We start from the raw sequence: 19,927 nt of genomic DNA, 5'->3' as shown, positions 1-19,927 counted from the left end.
TCTTCATGTCGATATTCCATAGACTGAAGTTTCGCCTCTGGGTCGTAATGGTGTACCCACGTTTCGTCTCCTGTCACAATTGAATGGAGAAAGGTGTCACCTTCATTGTCGTAACGTGAGAGGAGTTCCTGGCAAATTTCAAGTCTGTGCGATTTCATTTCAGGAGGCAGCATCCAGGGTACCCATCATGCACAGATCTTCTGATAGCCAAGCAATACAATAATGAGAGGCACGTGTTCTTGTGAAATGCTGATTGTGCTATCAATTTCTCTGTGAGTGATACGACGATTGTCCTGAATCAATCTATCAACACTTTGCTTGTGAAACTTGTTGGTTGCTGTCACAGGACGTGCAACTCTTTGTTTGTCATGCAGATCAGATGTTTCCGCCTCAACATCTTTAAACTTACTCCCCCAACGATGCACAGTACTCACATCAACACAATCACCATAAACTGCTTTCATTCTCTGATGAATCTCCTTTGTGGTGACACTTTCTGCTGACAAGAATTCAATGATTGCATGTTACTTAAATCACATTGACCGACCGTCTGCGCAGAGTTCCATACTTTATACTGGAACAACACAACTGTTCAATGCTAACACTTCCTGCCAACTGGAGCTGTACAGAAGAGGCTACGGAATAAGTCAGTACCTGCCACATACCAATGCTGCAAACTGTTGAAGAGTTACAAAGGTGGAGACATTACTTTTCAGTCAACCCTAGTACAACATTGTCAGAAAACCAGAAACCTTAAACACATCAGAAACATTGGCCATGGATTGAAAAGATGCACTAAAAATATCAATCTAGACAGAAGAATCATCACAAATATCCTTCTTCTCAATAAGACAGAAGAAGGCCACAGACTGTGCAGTAGACAAGTGACTGACTAGATACCTAACATAGTACACGACACGAAGAAACAGACTGAAATTTTATGGGCTTTCAAGAGAATGCTGGACACTCGACAAACTAAATTGATCTTGGAGTACACAGAAAACATTGAGAACATGAAGTGAACCACTGAAATCAGAAAAGATCTCAATGATGCTGTCTTAACAGACTTTGCTATACAAGACAGACAAATATTTAACAACAAAGTACTCAAGTGGAAAGCGAGCCAAGAGGTCAATAAATTCAAGAAAGGAAGAACTTGGTCAGAAGAATGTACATAGTATTAGGGTACATTGTTGTAACAGCACGAACGTAAGAAGACAGGCATGGGATGATGTGCAGTGGCAAGGAGCAATGTTCCATTTGGCACTCCAGCCAACTGTGTCATTCGGCAAATCCTGTCAGTAGCATGCAATTCAGGGTGTGCATAGAAAACTTAGTGTCGATTTTCATGTTAGTTTAGGTACGGTGAGGTTACTTAATTACTATAAAGTTCATTATAGGAGGCATAAAGCAAACACAAGTATTATGTTAAGAAGTGACAGTGCTATTTTGCTGAACATATAATTTCTACTAGGTAGAGTCAGAAGCAGAATCAGTCATCTGGAGTAGTGCTTGCCCCATCATTACCAGTCACCAGGATAGGTGATGGCTGGAGTGTGGTGCGTGGGACAGACAGAGAGCACTCTGGCCATGCCACAAAATATTCTCCATCTCTCTCTGCACAGAGCGCATCATGCTGCAGCCTTCTTACGTGCAAACCACTATATGAGCTCATTAACTATACAGTTCAGAAGATACACAGATGAGTCAAAACATTATGACCATCTGCTTAACAGCATGCTGGTCCAACTCGGGAATGCAGTACAACAGTGATTCCGTGTGGCACGGCTATTTCAGTCCTTGGTAGGCTCAGAAGACACATGGCACCAGATGTCTACACACAGGTCATGAAATTCCCATAAATTGTGAGCTCCAGGTTCGTGGGCACAGAGCTGACACCCTGTAGCACCCCAAATACATTCAGTTGAGTTCAGATCATATGAATTTAGAGACCAATATATCAACATCAGTTCACAATGATGCTCCTCTAACCACTGTAGCATACACAGTTAGCCTACTGCAAAATGCCAGTGCTGTCAGGAAAGACATCAAGCATAAAGATCTGCAATAATGTTCATCCAGTTCATAGTTGTCATGGTGCCTTTGATCAGCACCACAGGTCCCACAAAAACACAAGTGAATGCTCGCCCCCCCCCCCCCCCCCCAAAGCACAATGTGGCCCCACCAGCCTGCACCTGTGGTACAGAGAATGTTTCAAGCAGCAGCTCACCTGGTAATCACCACCAACCTAGTGTGGTTAGAAACATGAGTCATGAAACATTTTCACTGACCCACAGTCCAATCCAGTGATCCCACCATCACTACAATCATAATCAATGATGTCACTGAGTAAAACTGGGAACACACAGGGGTCGCCAGCTGCAGAGCCATATGTTCAACAATGTGCACTGAACAGTGTGTTCCAAAACATTTGTGCCTGTAACAGCAGTGCACTCAGTCAGCAGATCACCATCTGTCCTCTTTTACTGAGTATACATACCTCCGTCCTCAACGTTCTGTGACGTGCCATGCATGTTGAAGATTGTATCACCTACTCATGGTTCCACCAACCTTCAACCACTTTCCATAGATGCTCATGAATCTAGAATGTGAACAGTTTCATCACTTCTGAGATGCGCTTTCCCAGATGCTGGTCCAAAAAATCTGCCTTTTCGGCAAGCCATTTATTTTACTGGATTTCCGGATTTGCAGCACTATCATTGCTAGAATGATTCTGCATTTGCCTCGGCACCACTTATATACTTTCCTTACAATGTCACATGCCCACAATGCCACCAGGTGGTATGTCCACAACAACAGGTGGCATTTAACTCCTGGTAGGCAGTGGTCATAATGTTTTGCCTCACCAGTAAATGTAATTAGAGAAAGTATATAATATGGTGATCACCAAAGAAGGGCATATAGAAGAAACTGATAACAAGCAGAACGATTATGTGTTTCTGTTAAGCGCAAAAAGGAAGGATTAATCTAACAGCCAAAATATGCTGAGTTAGTTTGTTGGATTCATAAAGCAGAGTGAAAGGATTCAGAAAAAGAAAAATGGGAGGCTAAGGAATAAATGCATCAGAAGATCAAGAACAGACCCTGTAAGGTAAACCAAACAGATTAATGTAATTCATGGAAATGGTGGAAGCAAACAGCAAACAAGAATGTGCTGGAAAAGTTAGCAAAAAATAAGGAAGTGTGAGAAGAAAGTTGACACTAGAATGAATACACAGTAAGGAAAATGCTGCACAGAGTAAATCAAGTGATATGTGATATATAACAACAGGAGGGCCAGTTAATAGTCACATTAAAATAGGGCCAGGAAACGAAACAGAAGGAATAATTACAAAGGTGGGGAAAGACAATGCAAAACTACAAGAATGTACTGTAAAATTAAAAACAAAATTAAGCTATGACTAAATGGAGGAGATAGCACAGCTAGAACAGTGAGTCAAGAAGTATCACAAACAGCAGTAGAAAACACAGACCAAGTGAAAATATGCTGATGAGGAGAAGCTACAGAATGAAAAATTTCCCAGATATAGCTAGATAGTGAAGACAGCATAAAAAAAGGTAGAACCAAATCTTCATGTCAAAATTGATACTGTTGAGAACAAAATATAAATGAATCACAAAGACATTAAACATATCATATGAATACAAATGTTTCCAGGAAGTACCAAAGTCAACAAGGAAGTGACAAATGAAATATAGTGTGATTAGTTAAGTAAAATTTATTGATGGATGTCAATTCAAGAAGTACACTCAGAAAGGGCAACTATGTTCAGGTGTATTACTGAGGAATTTTGAAGGTATCTAACAATACATAAGTAGAAGCACAAAAATTTGATTTTGTAATGAATCTTTATCAAGAGTCCAGCTAGAAATCTCGAGTAGAATAGATAAAACTGAGCAACAGGCTGTGTTTTTGTGCAATTCTAGTTTAAAAACAAGTAAGATCAAAGTCTGAACTCAATGTGCTACTGGTACAGCAGAGAAAGTTAGAGATTTCTCATAGCTTTTATTGAAAAAGTACTTGATATGCATGCATGCCCCAGTATCAGTTCTGGTAGTTGTTGAATCTCTTTGGTTGTGTTGTTATGCTATGGCTTCTCATGCATCCTCACTGATGGCAATTTTGCAGCAATTCAAGGACGATTTAAGAGTGTGGACAGCTTGCAGCTTGGCAATCGGTTCAGGGGGCTGTCGGCTGGAGGTCGGCAGGGAGTTGCCCGCTGGACGGAGCTATGCTTAGAATCAGGCCTTGTACTGAGGTGTAGTCGTCAGTTGCTCCTTGTGTCTGAATTACTGGTGTGTACATAGTGGTCCACACCTTTGGCTACTGAAGAGTTAAGGTCTTACTCTGTGTGCAAAGAGACAAGGCCACATGCTGCAGTTCATTTTGGTGAGTTCCCTGCTGCTTTGGTTGACGGTCGTGGCAACCTACACTGTCCTTGAGAGACTTCGACCTATTGTTGGACAAACTTCCACTCTGTTGCCACTAGGTGTCTTTTATTGTTCTTCTCCAGTCATTGTACTGGCCGTAGTTTGGGTAATGCATTAAAAGTGGATCATTCTGAAATCATTAAGCCTAATGCTCATTTGATTGTAATTCTCACTTTGCACTGCTGGTGCTTTATTTCCATGGTGTTTGGGGGATGCCTGTGCAGTCTTTCACTTGCTATCTGAGTGTATGTTTTAGAATACATACCGGTTGTGCACTGTGTTCAAGAAAGCTGGCAATAATGCCTTTTTGTTGTTTGCAATTTTGTAGTATAGTGTAATGGTCTATTCTGTATATTTATAGCAAGTCAAAAGTTATTTGCACTATTGGTGTATGTATTTGCTAATCTACAAATCAGCTTCACTGAATTTAAATATTTCCTTTGCTTTATTATTTCTGGTGCAAAAACAACTTCTGTTACATTTTCACAATTCACCGTTCTGTTTAACAGGTCTTTGTACAGTTTGTTATTCACTTGCTATGTAATCTAATTTGTATTCTGTATGTTCTAGAAGCTGCACAAACAAGCAATCACCTGGGCTTCTAAAAGCAAAGCTCTTGATAATACCTGAAAAGTTAGTTCTATTACTGCATTCTGCTCCATCTCATTCACAGACTTGCGTAATTTATTTACATTGAAATACTTTTATTAAAACACTTGTTTTTTCTACTTCTACTAAGACGAGTACAGTTTGTTTCTTTTTTAAATGCCTGACTTTTTACCTGCTTTAGTATAGATCGTACAACATTCTTCTCTGTCTGCTTCACAGATGTGTGTAATTTGCTGTTCTTTGCAAATTTTGTGTATTAATGGTTTCACACACACATTTTGATAAGTTTTGAATGTACTGTTGGGTGTGCTTCACAGAAAGATGCAATTTGTTGCCCTTAAAATTATTTTGCATTTATGGTTGCATCTGCTTCACAGATGTGTATAGCACTCAAAGTGTCAGGTATCTGTTACTGTGGTGAATCAATTTTACTTGTTTTGATACTTGTAAGATAGGCCTTTGTGGTTTTTTTTTTAATGCTCTGCGCCATACTACACCCGGACCCTAGCTCCCTACCAGTTCAACGGTAGCAGAGTATGGTTTAACTAAGGGGCACAGTTCTGATCCTGTGTACTGGCAGGGGAAGAAATTCTGTCTTGGCAAAATGTACTGCATGAAGCGTCCTGACAGATTTGGAAATTTTGCCTTGGTGAAGAGTACTACTTGAAACTTCATGGCAGATTAAAACTGTATGTCAGACAGAGACTCAAATTTGGGATCTTTACCTTTCGTAGCAAGTACTCGACCGTCTGAGCTACCCAAGTACAGCTCATGCCCTGTCCTCACAGATTTACTTCTACCAGCACCTCATCTCCTACCTTCCAAACTTCACAGAATCTCCCCTGCAAAACTTGCAGGACTAGCACTCCTGGAGAGGAGGGAAGAGCAACATTGTGCAGATACAGTTTTGATTCCTTTGGGTGTGATAGACTAGAAACAATTAGTAATTTCCCCATAATTGTTTCCAGGAAACAGATGTGCATTTTCTCAGGATTCTAGGATTCCCACAAACAATTCACAAATGAGCACAACAAAGCACTACATAATCTTCTGAATAGGAATACATGGAATAGAATGAAAGGATGCAAAAAGGCTTTCTAGTGTATAAAAGATAAAATAAGCTATATAAAAAAAAAATAAAAAAAAAACCTCTCACACTCTGATTGGTCAACGGTATTCTGTAAGGAGTCTGAAAGTTTGAAATTTGCAATAATAGTTCATCTGCGTTAATGGAATGAGGACCCCACAGAAAAGTTTTTCAAGGTCAAACCAAGATCAAGTTCATTTTTGCAAGTGGTAACCCCTATTTTTATATTCATATTCTACGGGAAAAAATACGCATTGTTTGAAGGGAACATTTTTTACGAAAAACCAATGGTTTGTTGCCAGAGGGCACATCATTGTAACTTTCCCAGGTTACCAGTAGCTCAAGAACGAAGCGAGACCGGGAAAAATTTTCAGTGGAAATCTTGTACGGTTTCTGAACTCCGTCCACTGGTGAAATTTTTGTGACCTTGAAACGGCCTTGAAATTCTACAGTAAGGATTAACCTGAAATCAAATACCATCGGCATTAGTGTAACCCAATGTGCACCACGTGGAGGTTGCCAGCAGACTTCGCACATCGTTAACCCGGAAAGGGGTTGATTAACATGGTTCTCATTGGAAATGTAGGAGCTCAGATGCTCAATGAACTGTCTATTATGCCTAATGCACATTTGCGCGCTGTCAGAAAATGGTCTCAACATCATTCAATGTCTGATGGGTGAATGCCTGGAAAGCCGCCACAACCCTTTCTCTCGTATCTTCTGGCAATGTCGGGTGAGCTCCCCTTAAGAAGAAAAATGGCATTAAGTCTGGTGATCTTGGCGGGAACTCATGAACTGCACTGCCGATACCAATCCATCAATTTGGGTAAGTTGCATTATGGTACCTTCTGACAGATAAGGCCTGATGCGCAGGGGCGCTGTCATGCTGAAATCACATACGTGCTCGTATGTCTAGGGGGATATTTTCTAATAAAGGAAGCACCAGATTCTGGAGAATATGAAGATAGCACAAGCCATTCAACATTTTGCCATAAAAAACAGGACCTAACACGTAATCACCAACTATGCCCACCCAGACATTGATTGACCACTGCCTCTGTATTTGGTGATCTCATTGCCAGTGAGGATTAGCTTCTGCCAAAAGTGTGCATTATGGAGATTGACTCCCCCCATGTCGTTGGCGTTTGTCTCGAACGTAAAGAGAGAGTGCGAAGAGAAAGGGATCACGACGTATTTGTGTATCGGCCCATCAACAAAATGCCAGGAATCTCTCAGGATTCCCAGCCTCAATTGCTTGGATGATACGTAAGCGATATGGGTGGAATTTAAAGAATCTTAAAACACGAGATACCGCTGATCGAGGCACGCCATGCATTTGCTGAATCAAGTCAAAAGGTGTGGATCTTTAGCGACGATAGCACAAACTCCCTGCAAGAAAATATTGACATAGATAATAAAATAATGAAATACCACATGGTAATCCGTCCTTTTGAAATATGGAGAGAAGGCAGAAATGAAAGACGGGCCCGAGAAAGTCGACTGCAAGACAAAGTGACTCAGATAAATTTTTCTCTTATGGGCTCCAAACACTGATGTTGAGAATAATTTTGCTTGTATGGATTTGGAAAATTTTCACTTTGGAACTCATTAGAGTCTCACGTGACGAGATTGTTCTGAGTCCCACGAGTCAAAATTCATCAGAGTTCAACGAGGTGGAATTTTTCTAAATCCCTTAACACACATTTTTTTCTAAGAACATAAAAGAAAAATTTATGAAAGTCACGCCAGTCTAGAATCATTCTAAGTCAGCAAAGCCAAGAAATTTTCAGAGTCTCCAAGGATAAAATTTCTCTGAACCTCAAAGATATGATTTCAAAATCCCCAACAATGATGCTTATTAGTTAGCCTCAAAGCTCCACCCTTCTCTTCTCTGATTGTGCTGGCACAAGTACAATGCTGGTCTCTGATTTGGCACCCCCCAAGTGGTGCACACTGGGTTCCACTAATGCTGACGGTATTTGCTTTCAGGTTAATTCCTACTGAAGAATTTCAAGGAAATTTCAAGTTCACGAAAATTTCACCAGTGGACGGAGTTCAGAAACCGTACAAAATTTTCATTCAAATGTTATCCCGATCTCACTTCATTCTCAAGATACTGGTAACCTCGGAAAGTTACAATGAAGTGCCCCCTGGCGACAAAACACTGGTTTTTCTAAAAAACGTTCCCTACAAACAATGTGTTTATTTTTTTTAAGGTAGAATATGAACATGGAATAAAAAATTGGGTTTACCTTTTGCAAAAATGAACTTGACCTTGGTTTGACTTTGAAAATATGGCTCAAGGTCATTTTGAGGTAATCATTCCACGACCCCGTTCAAACCTTACAACTTTTACTAGAGATCTTTTTTGCAGAATTGTGCCACGCCAAAGATATCGGCCAGTATATTTTAAATTGGGACTATATGTAAACCAAGGTACTGACAGACAGTGGCAGCTGTTGTGTAAGAGCACAAGAGCATGTGAACACCCTAACTTTTGACACCTAGCGAATTTATTGGTTAACTTTCTTTGAATGCTGTTCAATGTATTGTAGATGCAGTAATCTGAAATACACGGCACTGAATCTACCGCAATGTACTAAATTGCTGTTCTAGACTCAGTGAAACTTGGCATCAGGGTCATGAGCACACCTTCACTTGTTCACATTTTAAGGAGCTTTTGACGTGGGCAATGGCACTACATAATTGCCTTACGAGCCAAATACATGAGAATTGGATAAGCAATGTGCACAGTCCACAGCGTGCACTGCTAGCCCTTGCCACTCAACTACAAGTTCACGTCAATGCCATCAGGTGGTAGCACGCTGCAGCAGACTTTGATCTATGTTCACTTGGCATAAATCCCACTAGGCGGTAGCACACTCCACCGATAAGCAATTCACTATACACTAAAATTATACTTATACTGATAGAAAAACCTATTTTGTGGGGTTCTGAATGAGATGTAGTACATTAAGTTTTGGATATTATCATACATTAATCCATTTGAGCTGCGAGAACCATAAAGCATATCATCACCAATTGTGAGATTGTAGCAATTATTCAAACTTCTGACATCTGTTGATCTTACAGTGGGTCATGTTTATCTGTACTGTATGTTCACATTGTATGTATACATGAACATTCAGGGAAAGCTGTTTCACTGGTTTCCCTGATATTCACTTAAATGTGGGGTCGAAGACAATGTGCTTTTGGTCCTTACCGTTCTCAGCACCTCATTTGTATTCTAGTCAAGTGACCTTGTTGGTAGATGGTACTACCTGAATTTAATAATTTCCACAAACAGCAGTTTGTGTTTGGAGTTGGCTGTCTCCTGTGAAGGAATCAGCTTTCCTGTGCAATGTCAACATGAACTCTGTTGAATTTGTATTAACCGCTAATGGGAATGAAAATTACCAGGAAAAGTTAGCTGCAAAGGAAGTAGGGGCTCCCAGATCAAATCTATAAGTGTGACTACAAGCAAAAATTTAACAAAGACACATATAATAAGTGTAAGCTGTTATGTGGATGCAACAGAAGAATGCCTGGTTTTCAGCCCAAAAGTTAATTCATTAACTAACACATCAATCAGGGATCTTGTACATTTGCCCAAAAAAACAAAACAGCACAAAAATTCCCACTTACACAAAAATGTGGAACGTATAGCAGCAAAAGCTTAAACATTATCGTTCTTGCTGTAAACTGTTCTTAATTATGAATAAAACAAGGAAATGCCAAAAAAATTTCTCCTTTTTTTCAGACAAATTATGCATATTATTTATCATTATTACTGTTGACAACAGCTGAAGTTGTATAAATATGTTATTACGCATAATTGTTATACAGTAGACGCTATTAATTTTGCACTCTCATATTTATCTGAATTTAAAAATTTGTGAATGCCCAGGATGTATACCTACGAGTCACAACTGCTCAGAGACAAGCTCACATTCACTCTTATTAGTGAGCAGCAAGTTTCACAATGGCAAGCTAACGAAGTAGAATTTGGTTTTGAAGAGGAATACATGACCAGCAATCAGAGTATCACTGTAAATGCCCTATTACAGAAGCCCATGGGATTAAAGTACAACGGAACTCAAGGTTACAGAATTAAACATACAGGTGATAGATGGAGCAGCACACAAAGAATATTTAAAAATAAATGCTACGAAATACTTGGAGATCAGAAGAGTCATAAATTTCTACATTTGGTTAATTGAATGTGTGAGTGTGCTGCAGAAAAGTGGTTAAGGAAGTATTATTTTTTGTACAACAGATTTCTATAAAGAAGAACTAACATACAAGTAGCAGAATGGAAGTTACGTATTCGAGAACAATCCACACAAAAGCCAATTTGGTGTATTTTACCACAGCAAACCAAATTTTGAGATAAAGAATACTTAAATAAGGTGAGGAGAGCTTACAATAAGAAAGCCAGTTCTATCAAATGTCTAAGATGCCAAAGTAAAATAATGATTTCATGTATCAGGTATTATCAAAGAAACAAAGGAAATGGTAGTGGTTGATTTTTTAGCAACAGTATCAAGGGAAAAAAAAGAGCTATGCTGGTGTTGCTCGCACTGGAATTTGTCTCAATATTTACACATTCCAAGAGGCAAACGGTAAGATTACACCCTACAGAATGCAGAAGGATTACTTCAAAACAAAGAGTATCCCAACTAAAATTCTCATCAAGAATGATGGGCTATTTACCAACAATGCATGAATAGAAATTCTAACCTGAAGTGATACATAGCTACTATTAATCTCATTACAATGACCTAATTCTTATCCCACAGAATGCTCCATGATGGTGATTAACAGACTGTAATAGACTGTATCACAACAATGGTAAAATATTTTTTATGTGGGGACATTTCCCTTGAAACATCAAATCAAATATACACAGGAATGAGCGCATTATACCTACAAAGTGTTAATATCATGCTGTAGCTTAAATAACACAAAATGTGCACTTGCGGTAATATGCTTCAATATAGTACCCAACAGCACCTTCTTGCCAGCATGTGACAACCTGGGAAGTGGTGACCCAATAAAGACAATCCAACTTAGCACAAAGAGCTTAGTTATGCTAGGCATCATACAACAGAATGGTGCAATCTAAAGTTTGTAATGCAGGGGACATGGTGTGGATAAACACACACACACCACACACACACACACACACACACACACACACACACACACACCTACCTATGCCCCTACTGCTGCTAGCTAGATTGACTGTGCCAATGCAATTTTTGGGCAAGGGGACTCGTTGTGGTGGGGGTAGTGTCAGCCAGAGTGGGGAGAGAGAGGCAGGGAGAGGGAGGCAGGGAGGGAGGGAGGCAGGGAGGGAGGGAGGCAGAGAGAGAGGGAGGCAGAGAGAGAGGGAGGCAGAGAGAGAGGGAGGCAGAGAGAGAGGGAGGCAGAGAGAGAGGGAGGCAGAGAGAGAGGGAGGCAGAGAGAGAGGGAGGCAGAGAGAGGGAGGCAGAGAGAGAGGGAGGCAGAGAGAGAGGGAGGCAGAGAGAGAGGGAGGCAGAGAGAGAGGGAGGCAGAGAGAGAGGGAGGCAGAGAGAGAGGGAGGGAGAGAGGGAGGCAGGGAGAGAGGGAGGGAGAGAGGGAGGCAGGGAGAGAGGGAGGCAGGGAGAGAGGGAGGCAGGGAGAGAGGGAGAGAGAGGCAGGGGGAGAGGGAGAGAGAGGCAGGGGGAGAGGGAGAGAGAGGCAGGGGGAGAGGGAGAGAGAGGCAGGGGGAGAGGGAGAGAGAGGCAGGGGGAGAGGGGGAGAGGGAGAGAGAGGCAGGGGGAGAGAGGCAGGGAGAGAGAGGCAGGGAGAGAGGGAGAGAGGGGGGAGGGGGAGGGAGGGAGGGAGGGGGAGAGGGAGGGGGGAGGGGTAGGGAGAGAGGGGGAGGGGTAGGGGGGAGAGGGGGGAGGGAGAGGGAGACAGGCAGAGAGAGGGGGGAGGGAGAGGGAGACAGGCAGAGAGAGAGAGAGAGAGAGAGACAGGAGGAGCGAGAGAGAGAGAGAGAGAGAGAGAGAGAGAGACAGGAGGAGCGAGAGAGAGACAGGAGGAGAGAGAGAGAGAGAGAGAGAGAGAGAGAGAGAGAGAGAGAGAGAGAGAGACAGGGGGAGCAAGAGAGAGAGGGAGACAGGGGGAGCGAGAGATAGAGAGAGAGAGAGAGAGAGGGGGGGGGGGGGCAGGGGGAGCGAGAGAGAGGGGGAGCGAGAGAGAGAGGGTGACAGGGGGTGGGGTCTGCCTAGCTGCTCGGAGAGAGGGAGCTGGTCAGTAGACCTGGAATGTGGAAGGGAGGAAGCTAGTTTGTAGGCCTGGAATGCGAGAGGGAGGAAGCCTGTTTGTAGGACTGGAATGCAGGAGGGAGGAAGCTGGATTGTAGGCCTGGGATGTGGGGAGGGAGGGGTGGCAGGTATAAGGCCTGGCACGACTGTAGGGGACAGTGGGTAGCAGCAAATGGGACTTGGGGACGTAAATTGGGAGGGTCTGACAAGACGAAGGAAGGGGAAACTGTTGGGTGGCGGATGTTGGCACAGTGCTTTACCAGAGACTGCTTACTCTCTTGTCTGCCCTCTTCTGGAGTACTGCAGTGCGGTGTGGGATCCGCATCAGATAAATTGATAGAGGACAGCAGAAAAGTTCAAAGATTGACAGCTTAACATGAAATAAGGGAGAGAGTACTACAGGTATGATACACGAACTGGGATGGCAGTCATTAAAACAAAGGCATTTTTCACTGCAGCAGGGCCTGCTCATGAAATTTTAATCAATAACTTAGAGCAATCAATCATTTAAAGCACGAAAATATTCTGTTGGCACCCACCTACATAGTGAGAAATTATCATCATAATAAAATAGGACAAATCAGAGCTTGCACAGAAATATTAATGTGTTCATTTTTCCTGCACACTGAAGTGGAATAGTAGAGAAATAGCTTAAAGGTGGTTTGATGAACCCTCTACCAGACACTTAATTGTGAACTTCAGAGTAATCATGTACATGTAGACTAGGCCAAAATTATTAAGAAAGTGGAGGTGTTGTTGTAAGGATAACTCCCATCTGCATAGTTTAGAGGTGCTGATGGTGGAGAGAAGGCCGGTGATGGAGTAGGATAAGCCTGTGAGGGGATTGGAGTAGGTGGTGTTGGGTGGATGGATTGTGTAAAGTGGTGTTCCATTGTCCATCAAACCTACACATCATCACAGTCCATCCCTATGCTGCTCCCACCTCTAACCCCATGCCACAGGGATCATATCCCTGTGGCAGACCAAGGTGCAAGATCTGCCCAACCCACCCACCCAGCAACTCCTGTATTCCAGTCCTGTCATAGGCTTATCCTACCCAATCAGAGGCCAGGCCACCTGTGAAAGCAGCCATGTCATGTACAAACTCTGCTGCAAACACTGCACAGTGTTTTATACTGGTATGACTAGCAACCAGCTGTCCACCAGGATGAATGGCCACCTCCAAACTGCTGTCAAGAACAAAGTTCACCATCCGGTGGCAAAACAAACAGATGGGCACAATATGCTCAATTTCAATGGATCCTTCATGACCTGAGACATCTGGATCCTTCCCTCCACCAACTTCTTTGAACTTCACGCATAGGAGTTACCCTTACAACACCTCTTCCATTCCCATAATCGTCCTGTTCTCAATTCAGGTGACCCATTGTCCCCGCACCTCCACCCAACAATTTCTCCTTCCTCTGTCCTGTCACTCCCTCCTAATTCATGTCCCCACATGTGTCACTTCCCAGCATCTGCTACAACTGTGCCACCCCTTATACCTGCAACCTCTCCCTCCTGCATTCCTGGCCAACAAACGAGCTGCCTCCCTCTGAGCCACCAGCCATCCAGCCATCCACCCCCTCCCCCCCTCCAAACCCTCTCCCCACATCTCTCTCCCTCTAACCACTGCACCTGACATTATCCACATCATAACGGTCCACCAGATGAAAAATAGCTTTGCCACCATCACTGTGTGTATAATTTACCCTAGCTCATCAAAGGATAACTCTGAACACTAGCAATTCATTTTTCTTTTGTGTGTGCCTATCAACAACTCAACACTTCTGCTTTTCGGTGAATGGTCTCCTTTAATTCTAAAGTATCTACACGGATCATTACATTTGCCTTTTTGAGGACACACTTCAATCTAGTACTGTAAAACACAGTTGATCAAGTGTGAGGACATGGCATTAAACTCATAATGCAAGGAAACGTGAATTTCATATTTGCCCTGAAATAGATAATAAAATGAAAACATGAAAAACTTTAAATAAAATTATGTATTTAATATTGATATAACACAGGGCTACAAGCATAAACTTTGGCCATGTTTCATATCAACAATGGTACAAAATTATCAATGATATAAACTTTTTTGTGAAAGTAGGATTATGGCATATAAACAAGGTTGTAAGAATACAGAAGGTATATGAACTTAAACTGCATACCTTTTTCATGTCGATTTACAAATTGTTGGAAATGAGTTCTTGCATATCGTATAGCATCTTTCTGTCCACCTGGACCCCTCTGGATTAAATCAATAAACCGGAGGCGATGTAACTTGAATTCCAATGATGAATTCTGAAATCAGAAGAAAATGTGAAATAGAGTTTGATTTATGTAAAATACACAAAAAGTTATGTGTGGAATATGTTGAGCTGAGGGACGTGGGGGGGGGGGGGGGGGGGCGGCACAAATCTAAAATACACACAAATAGGTGCTCTGGTGCGTGCGAGGTAGGACCTAACGGAGTTTGAGGCTGATGTGGATGAGGGATAAGTAAGGACAATTCCGATGTATGCAATTCAGAGAAGGTTGTATTGGTAATGGTAAAATCCAAATGGCATGGATTGTGAAGCCAGTGCAAGAAACTTGGCATGTTGCACTCAGTGGTGTGCTCTACTACTGGGTCATAACGTTGGTCATACTTCAGCAGAGGCTACTCATTTGGGTGGACAGGTAGCATGTGAAAGGCTGCAGATGATGCAGATAATTTGATACATGACACAGCTAGTTTCTAAGGTATGGGGTATACTTGTTATGGGACAGAAATAGAATGCTGGCCATTAAAACCTCAACACCAGGAAGGATAACAAATAATGAAATTTTATTTATTTGCGTAAATACCATAACATGATTAGTATGTAGGCAATTTTGGGAAATACAGGGTGCAAAATTTTGCGCCTACCTGTGTAGCAATAATGGTTCTAATTTGACTGAGCACTGAATCAAAGTGAGCTTGGATGACAGATACAGGTACATCATTCCACACTGCTTTAACTTTATGCCACAGTTCATCAACCATACTGGCTGGCGAGTGGTGACATGCCGTTCTTTCGGCAACCTATGACAAGACGAATTCAATAGTTGAGATATCTGGAGAATGTGAACCAGAGGTGATTGTGTTGTGTATCCAATGGCACGCCATACCATCATGCAAGGTGCTAGGCCCATATGACGATGAGAAATACAATCTGGCAACATTCATTCATATAGGACATGGTAAAACCCTTGTGATAATGTACACAGAACTGAGATTCATCTGAAAAGACAGTGTGATGCCACTTCTGTGTCCAGTGTTTGTCATCGGCTGTGTCACTGTCAGCGTGCCTCCCTTGTTGCCATATCAAGGGAAGCCACAACACTGGTAACCAAGCTGACAGTCTGTGGTGCTCTAGATACCATCACATTATCCAAGGGGATTCTTCTCTTACTGCATAAAGGCCCATTTCCTGATTCAAGATAGAATCCATCAAAGCTGAGCAAATGATCTATTTGCCTTCTCAGTCACTCATCACACGGGACCAGAGAGACACTGCAAGGAATTGAGTATGACCCTCCCGAACGCACAGATTTCACTCTGTATGATAGTTATGAGGTCCAAACCAATACAAACAGAAATATCAGAGAAAGATAAATCTGGGTATTGATAGTCCACAATCATGTTCTAGTAATTCAACAAGTGTTGCTAGGTGTTTCTCCGTATTACATGAGACATAACAAAGTTGTAACCCAATTTGGCAGTTTCTGAGGAAGAATGGAAAGAACCATCTTGAGACAAAAGTTGGGGAGAAGTTGAGCAGGCGCAGAGGTTGACGAAAGACAAACAACAAGTGTCCTTGGCGAGATGTTCACAATGGCAACATGAAGTGGACATGTGAACAACAAGCAAACAAATCCTAAAAAGTGACCAAGTGAAAAACCAAGATGCTGCAATAACATAGTAAAGACAATTCATAGTTAGGCATGATGGTGACTATACACAACAGATGCGAATACAATATGTCGTCACTGATCATGGGGCCATATTTATACTGGCCATGACAAGAGTTATTCGCTGGAGTATGCACGTGGCATTAATGGATGGCACTATCTTGGTGACTGCAGTGTCTCACAGGTAGTCACCATGTATCTTTCCTCCACATCTATTTACCAGTGTGCATTCAAATTCATCGCACTGGAATACCAGAAAAGTGACCTTCTCATAAATAATACTCAAATGCAATCTTTGAATTAGAAACCTTATGCATAAGCTCTCTTCATATACAAAATGTTGTTACCCCTATACCTCTTCTGTGCTGAGATGCGAATCATTTGTGTGACCAAGTATGTAGTACAATTCAGGGCAATTTACTTTTGTTGCATGGTGTCTTCACAGTTTGCAGCTTTTAATAGCCAACAGTGTCATATACATTGTTTGTCTCTGTGATAGTATTTCACCTGCATTTTTCACATCCTGAAAATATCCATACGGCAACAGGTTGGAATTACGCACAGCATAAAGATGAAGCATAATATTTTGTGGATTGGGTAGGCAGCTGTATTTAGCTTTGGAAGAGGTGGGACGAATGCTCAATATTTCAGAATACGTTTAAAAGTTCAGGAAGACATGGCAGAAGATGTGGTCAAGCTGATTCAGACTATGTCAGTACTGGGTAGTAAGGGGACGTTTCTTAACAGCTAGTTAGTGAGTGTGGCTGGAGTATTAGGAATATCTATCCCACAACATCTCCAGCAAATCTGTCACTTCTTCAGTACATCTACCTTTGTGATTCTTAAAATCTACATATCTAACCACCATTGATGCCACAATGTAGCTGGTTAATGTGTTTCCATTGTGAGATGACCTACATGCAAACCCTTATTCTATCCTAGGTATATTACTAAAGAAAATTCATTGACGTGTTGTAAATCTGATAATATAGGAAATATTCCAATTATGTACACCATAAATTTTTTAATTAATGTGACTATTCCTATATTTATCATCACTACACTGAGGTGACAAAATTTTGGGTGATAGCAACAATATCATGTACACATGTTATAAAAGGGAGCACACTGGTGGAACTATTATTTATACTCAGGTGATTCATGTGAAACAGTTTCCAATGTAATTATGGCTACACAACAGGAATTAAGACTTTGAATATGGAATGTTAGTTTGAGCTAGACTCATCGATCATTCCATTTTGGAAATTGTTAGGGAATTCAATATCACAAGTTCTACAAGTGTAGAGAATGTGCCTAGATTACCACATTTCAGGCTTTACCTCTCGCCACGGACAATGCAGTGGCCGACGACCATCACTTAGTGACCGACAGCAGCGGCATTTGCAAAGAGTTATCAGTGCTAACAGACAAGCAACATTATGTGAAATAACCCCACAAATCAATGTAGGATGTACGAAAAATGCATCAGTTAGGGCAGTGCAGTGAAATTTCGCATTAATGGACTATGGCAGCAGACGACCAATGCGAATGCCTTTCCACTAAGAGCAAGACATTGTCCGCAGTGCCTCTCCCGGGCCCCTGACCATATTGGTCGGACCCTAGATGACTGGAAAACTGTGGCTGGACCAGAGGAGTCCCAAATTCAGTTGATACGAGCTAATGGCAGGATTCAAGTTTGGCACAGACCCCACAAAGCCATGGACCCAAGTTGTGAACAAGGCACTGTGCAAGCTGGTGGTGGCTCCACACTGGTGTGGCCTGCGTTTACATGGAATGGACTTGGTCCTCTGGTCCAACTGAATTGATCACTGGCTGGAAATAGTTATGTGCAGCTACTTGGAGACTATTTGCAGCCATTCATGGCCTTCATGTTCCCAAACAACAATGCAATTGTCACCAGGCCACAACTGTTTGCAACTGTTTTGAAGAACATCTCGAACAATTCAAGTGAATGATTTGGCTACCCAGATTGCCCAATATGAATCCCATCGAAGATTTATGAGACATAATCAAGAGGTCAGTTTGTGCACAAAATCATGCACCAGCAACACTTTTGCAATTATAGACGGCCATAGAGGAGGCATGGCTCAATATTTTGCTGCAAGGGACATCCAATGATGTTTTGAGTCCATGCAACATCGCGTTGCTGCACTATACTCCGGGCAAAAGGAGGTCTGACACTATAATAGGAGGTATCCCATGACTTTTTTCATCACAGTGTATAGCCAGTACAGTGACCAGTTCCAGTTCTCATCACACTGTTTACAGGTAGACACATTCACAAACCTGCAAAACAGTATGACAGTGAGAGATAGCATGCATGTTTGTGCTTTAAGTCTGACAGATGAACATTATGAAGTTGGTGTTAAATTACATAGAGGACGCAGGCAGCTTCACGACAACCAATATATGGTTGATGGATATTCATTAACTGGATCTTGATTAAAGAAAGTCATGAACACTGACACCTGCATCAGGCTGAAGACTTTGGATGGAGTTGGCCTTATAAAGACTGGCATATGAACTTGTCAATATTTCAGAAATTACATAATGTTTTGCAAAAACCGTTAGGTTGGATTTGGCAGTTTTAGGTGACCTACATGCTACAACAGTAATATAGTTTAAAAGTCAACAGTTATACATGGAATACAAAAAAGGCAATCAGTCACCTATAGCAGATCAATGCATGGAGGACAGAAACACGTAATAGAAAACAGCATTCACACTTTCTATCGAGCATTAGCATTAGCATTTTCTACCAATAGTACACACATACACAAATTCACACACACAGACACCAAATTGTACACTCCCGTGGCCACAGCAAAACTAAGTGTTGATACTCAATTACTGAAAGCAGTTGCTTGAACTGAAGGATGTGGGAAGGCGATAGGGAAGGGTGCAAGAAGGGCAAGTGGAAAAAGGCAGGTCTTCGGACAGACGACATCACGGCTGCACACCACAATAAAAAGAGTAGAGAAGGTACAACCAAAGGAGATATAAGAAGAGGAAGAGGGGGTGAACTGAGGGGGATAAAAGTGGAACTGGGGAAATGGAGAAGAGGGGACGATTAAGAGAGAGAAGGGGAGGGAGGAGAGAAGGGAAAGGGACTGAGGGGGAGACAGAGACAACAGACAGAATACCTGGAAGGGGGGGGGGGAGAAGGAAGGAAGAGTGGTGTGAGAAAGCAGTGTGCACAATCTGGATGGAGGAGTGGTGTCAGCAGAAGAGAATAGGGAAAAGACAAGGTGAGGCAGCGAGAAGAGATCAGCAGAAATTTGAACCAGGGGGATTGCGAGAGCACAGAATGTGCTGGAGAGGTTTCCATTTGTGTAGTTCAGAGAAACATGTGCTAGAAGGAAGTATCCAAATGACTCATGTAGTGAAGCAGCTGTTGAAGTCATTCTATTGTGTGCAGCATGTTTGACAATTAGGTAGTCAAGTTCACGGTTTGTGGTGGCCATTAATGCAACTGGACAACTGGTCAACTTATCATGCCCACAAACAATGCTGTATACTAACT

The 19,927-nt window shown here is 42.0% G+C and overlaps 1 protein-coding gene across 1 annotated transcript in view; it reads right to left on the bottom strand.

Annotated features, from left to right (window-relative positions):
* LOC124549101 (E3 ubiquitin-protein ligase RMND5A) overlaps positions 1–19,927 on the bottom strand; it is an 84,820-nt gene that overhangs the window by 24,061 nt on the left and 40,832 nt on the right. Inside the window, exon 5 of the mRNA XM_047125218.1 lies at positions 14,619–14,751. Within this exon, the coding sequence (XP_046981174.1) occupies positions 14,619–14,751 (133 nt within the window). The remainder of the gene's footprint in view (positions 1–14,618; positions 14,752–19,927) is intronic.

Source organism: Schistocerca americana, chromosome 1 (genome assembly GCF_021461395.2).
Source record: "Schistocerca americana isolate TAMUIC-IGC-003095 chromosome 1, iqSchAmer2.1, whole genome shotgun sequence".
Taxonomy (NCBI): domain Eukaryota; kingdom Metazoa; phylum Arthropoda; class Insecta; order Orthoptera; family Acrididae; genus Schistocerca; species Schistocerca americana.
The sequence above is the reverse complement of the archived record's forward strand: the minus strand, read 5'-3'. Positions and strand labels throughout refer to the sequence as shown.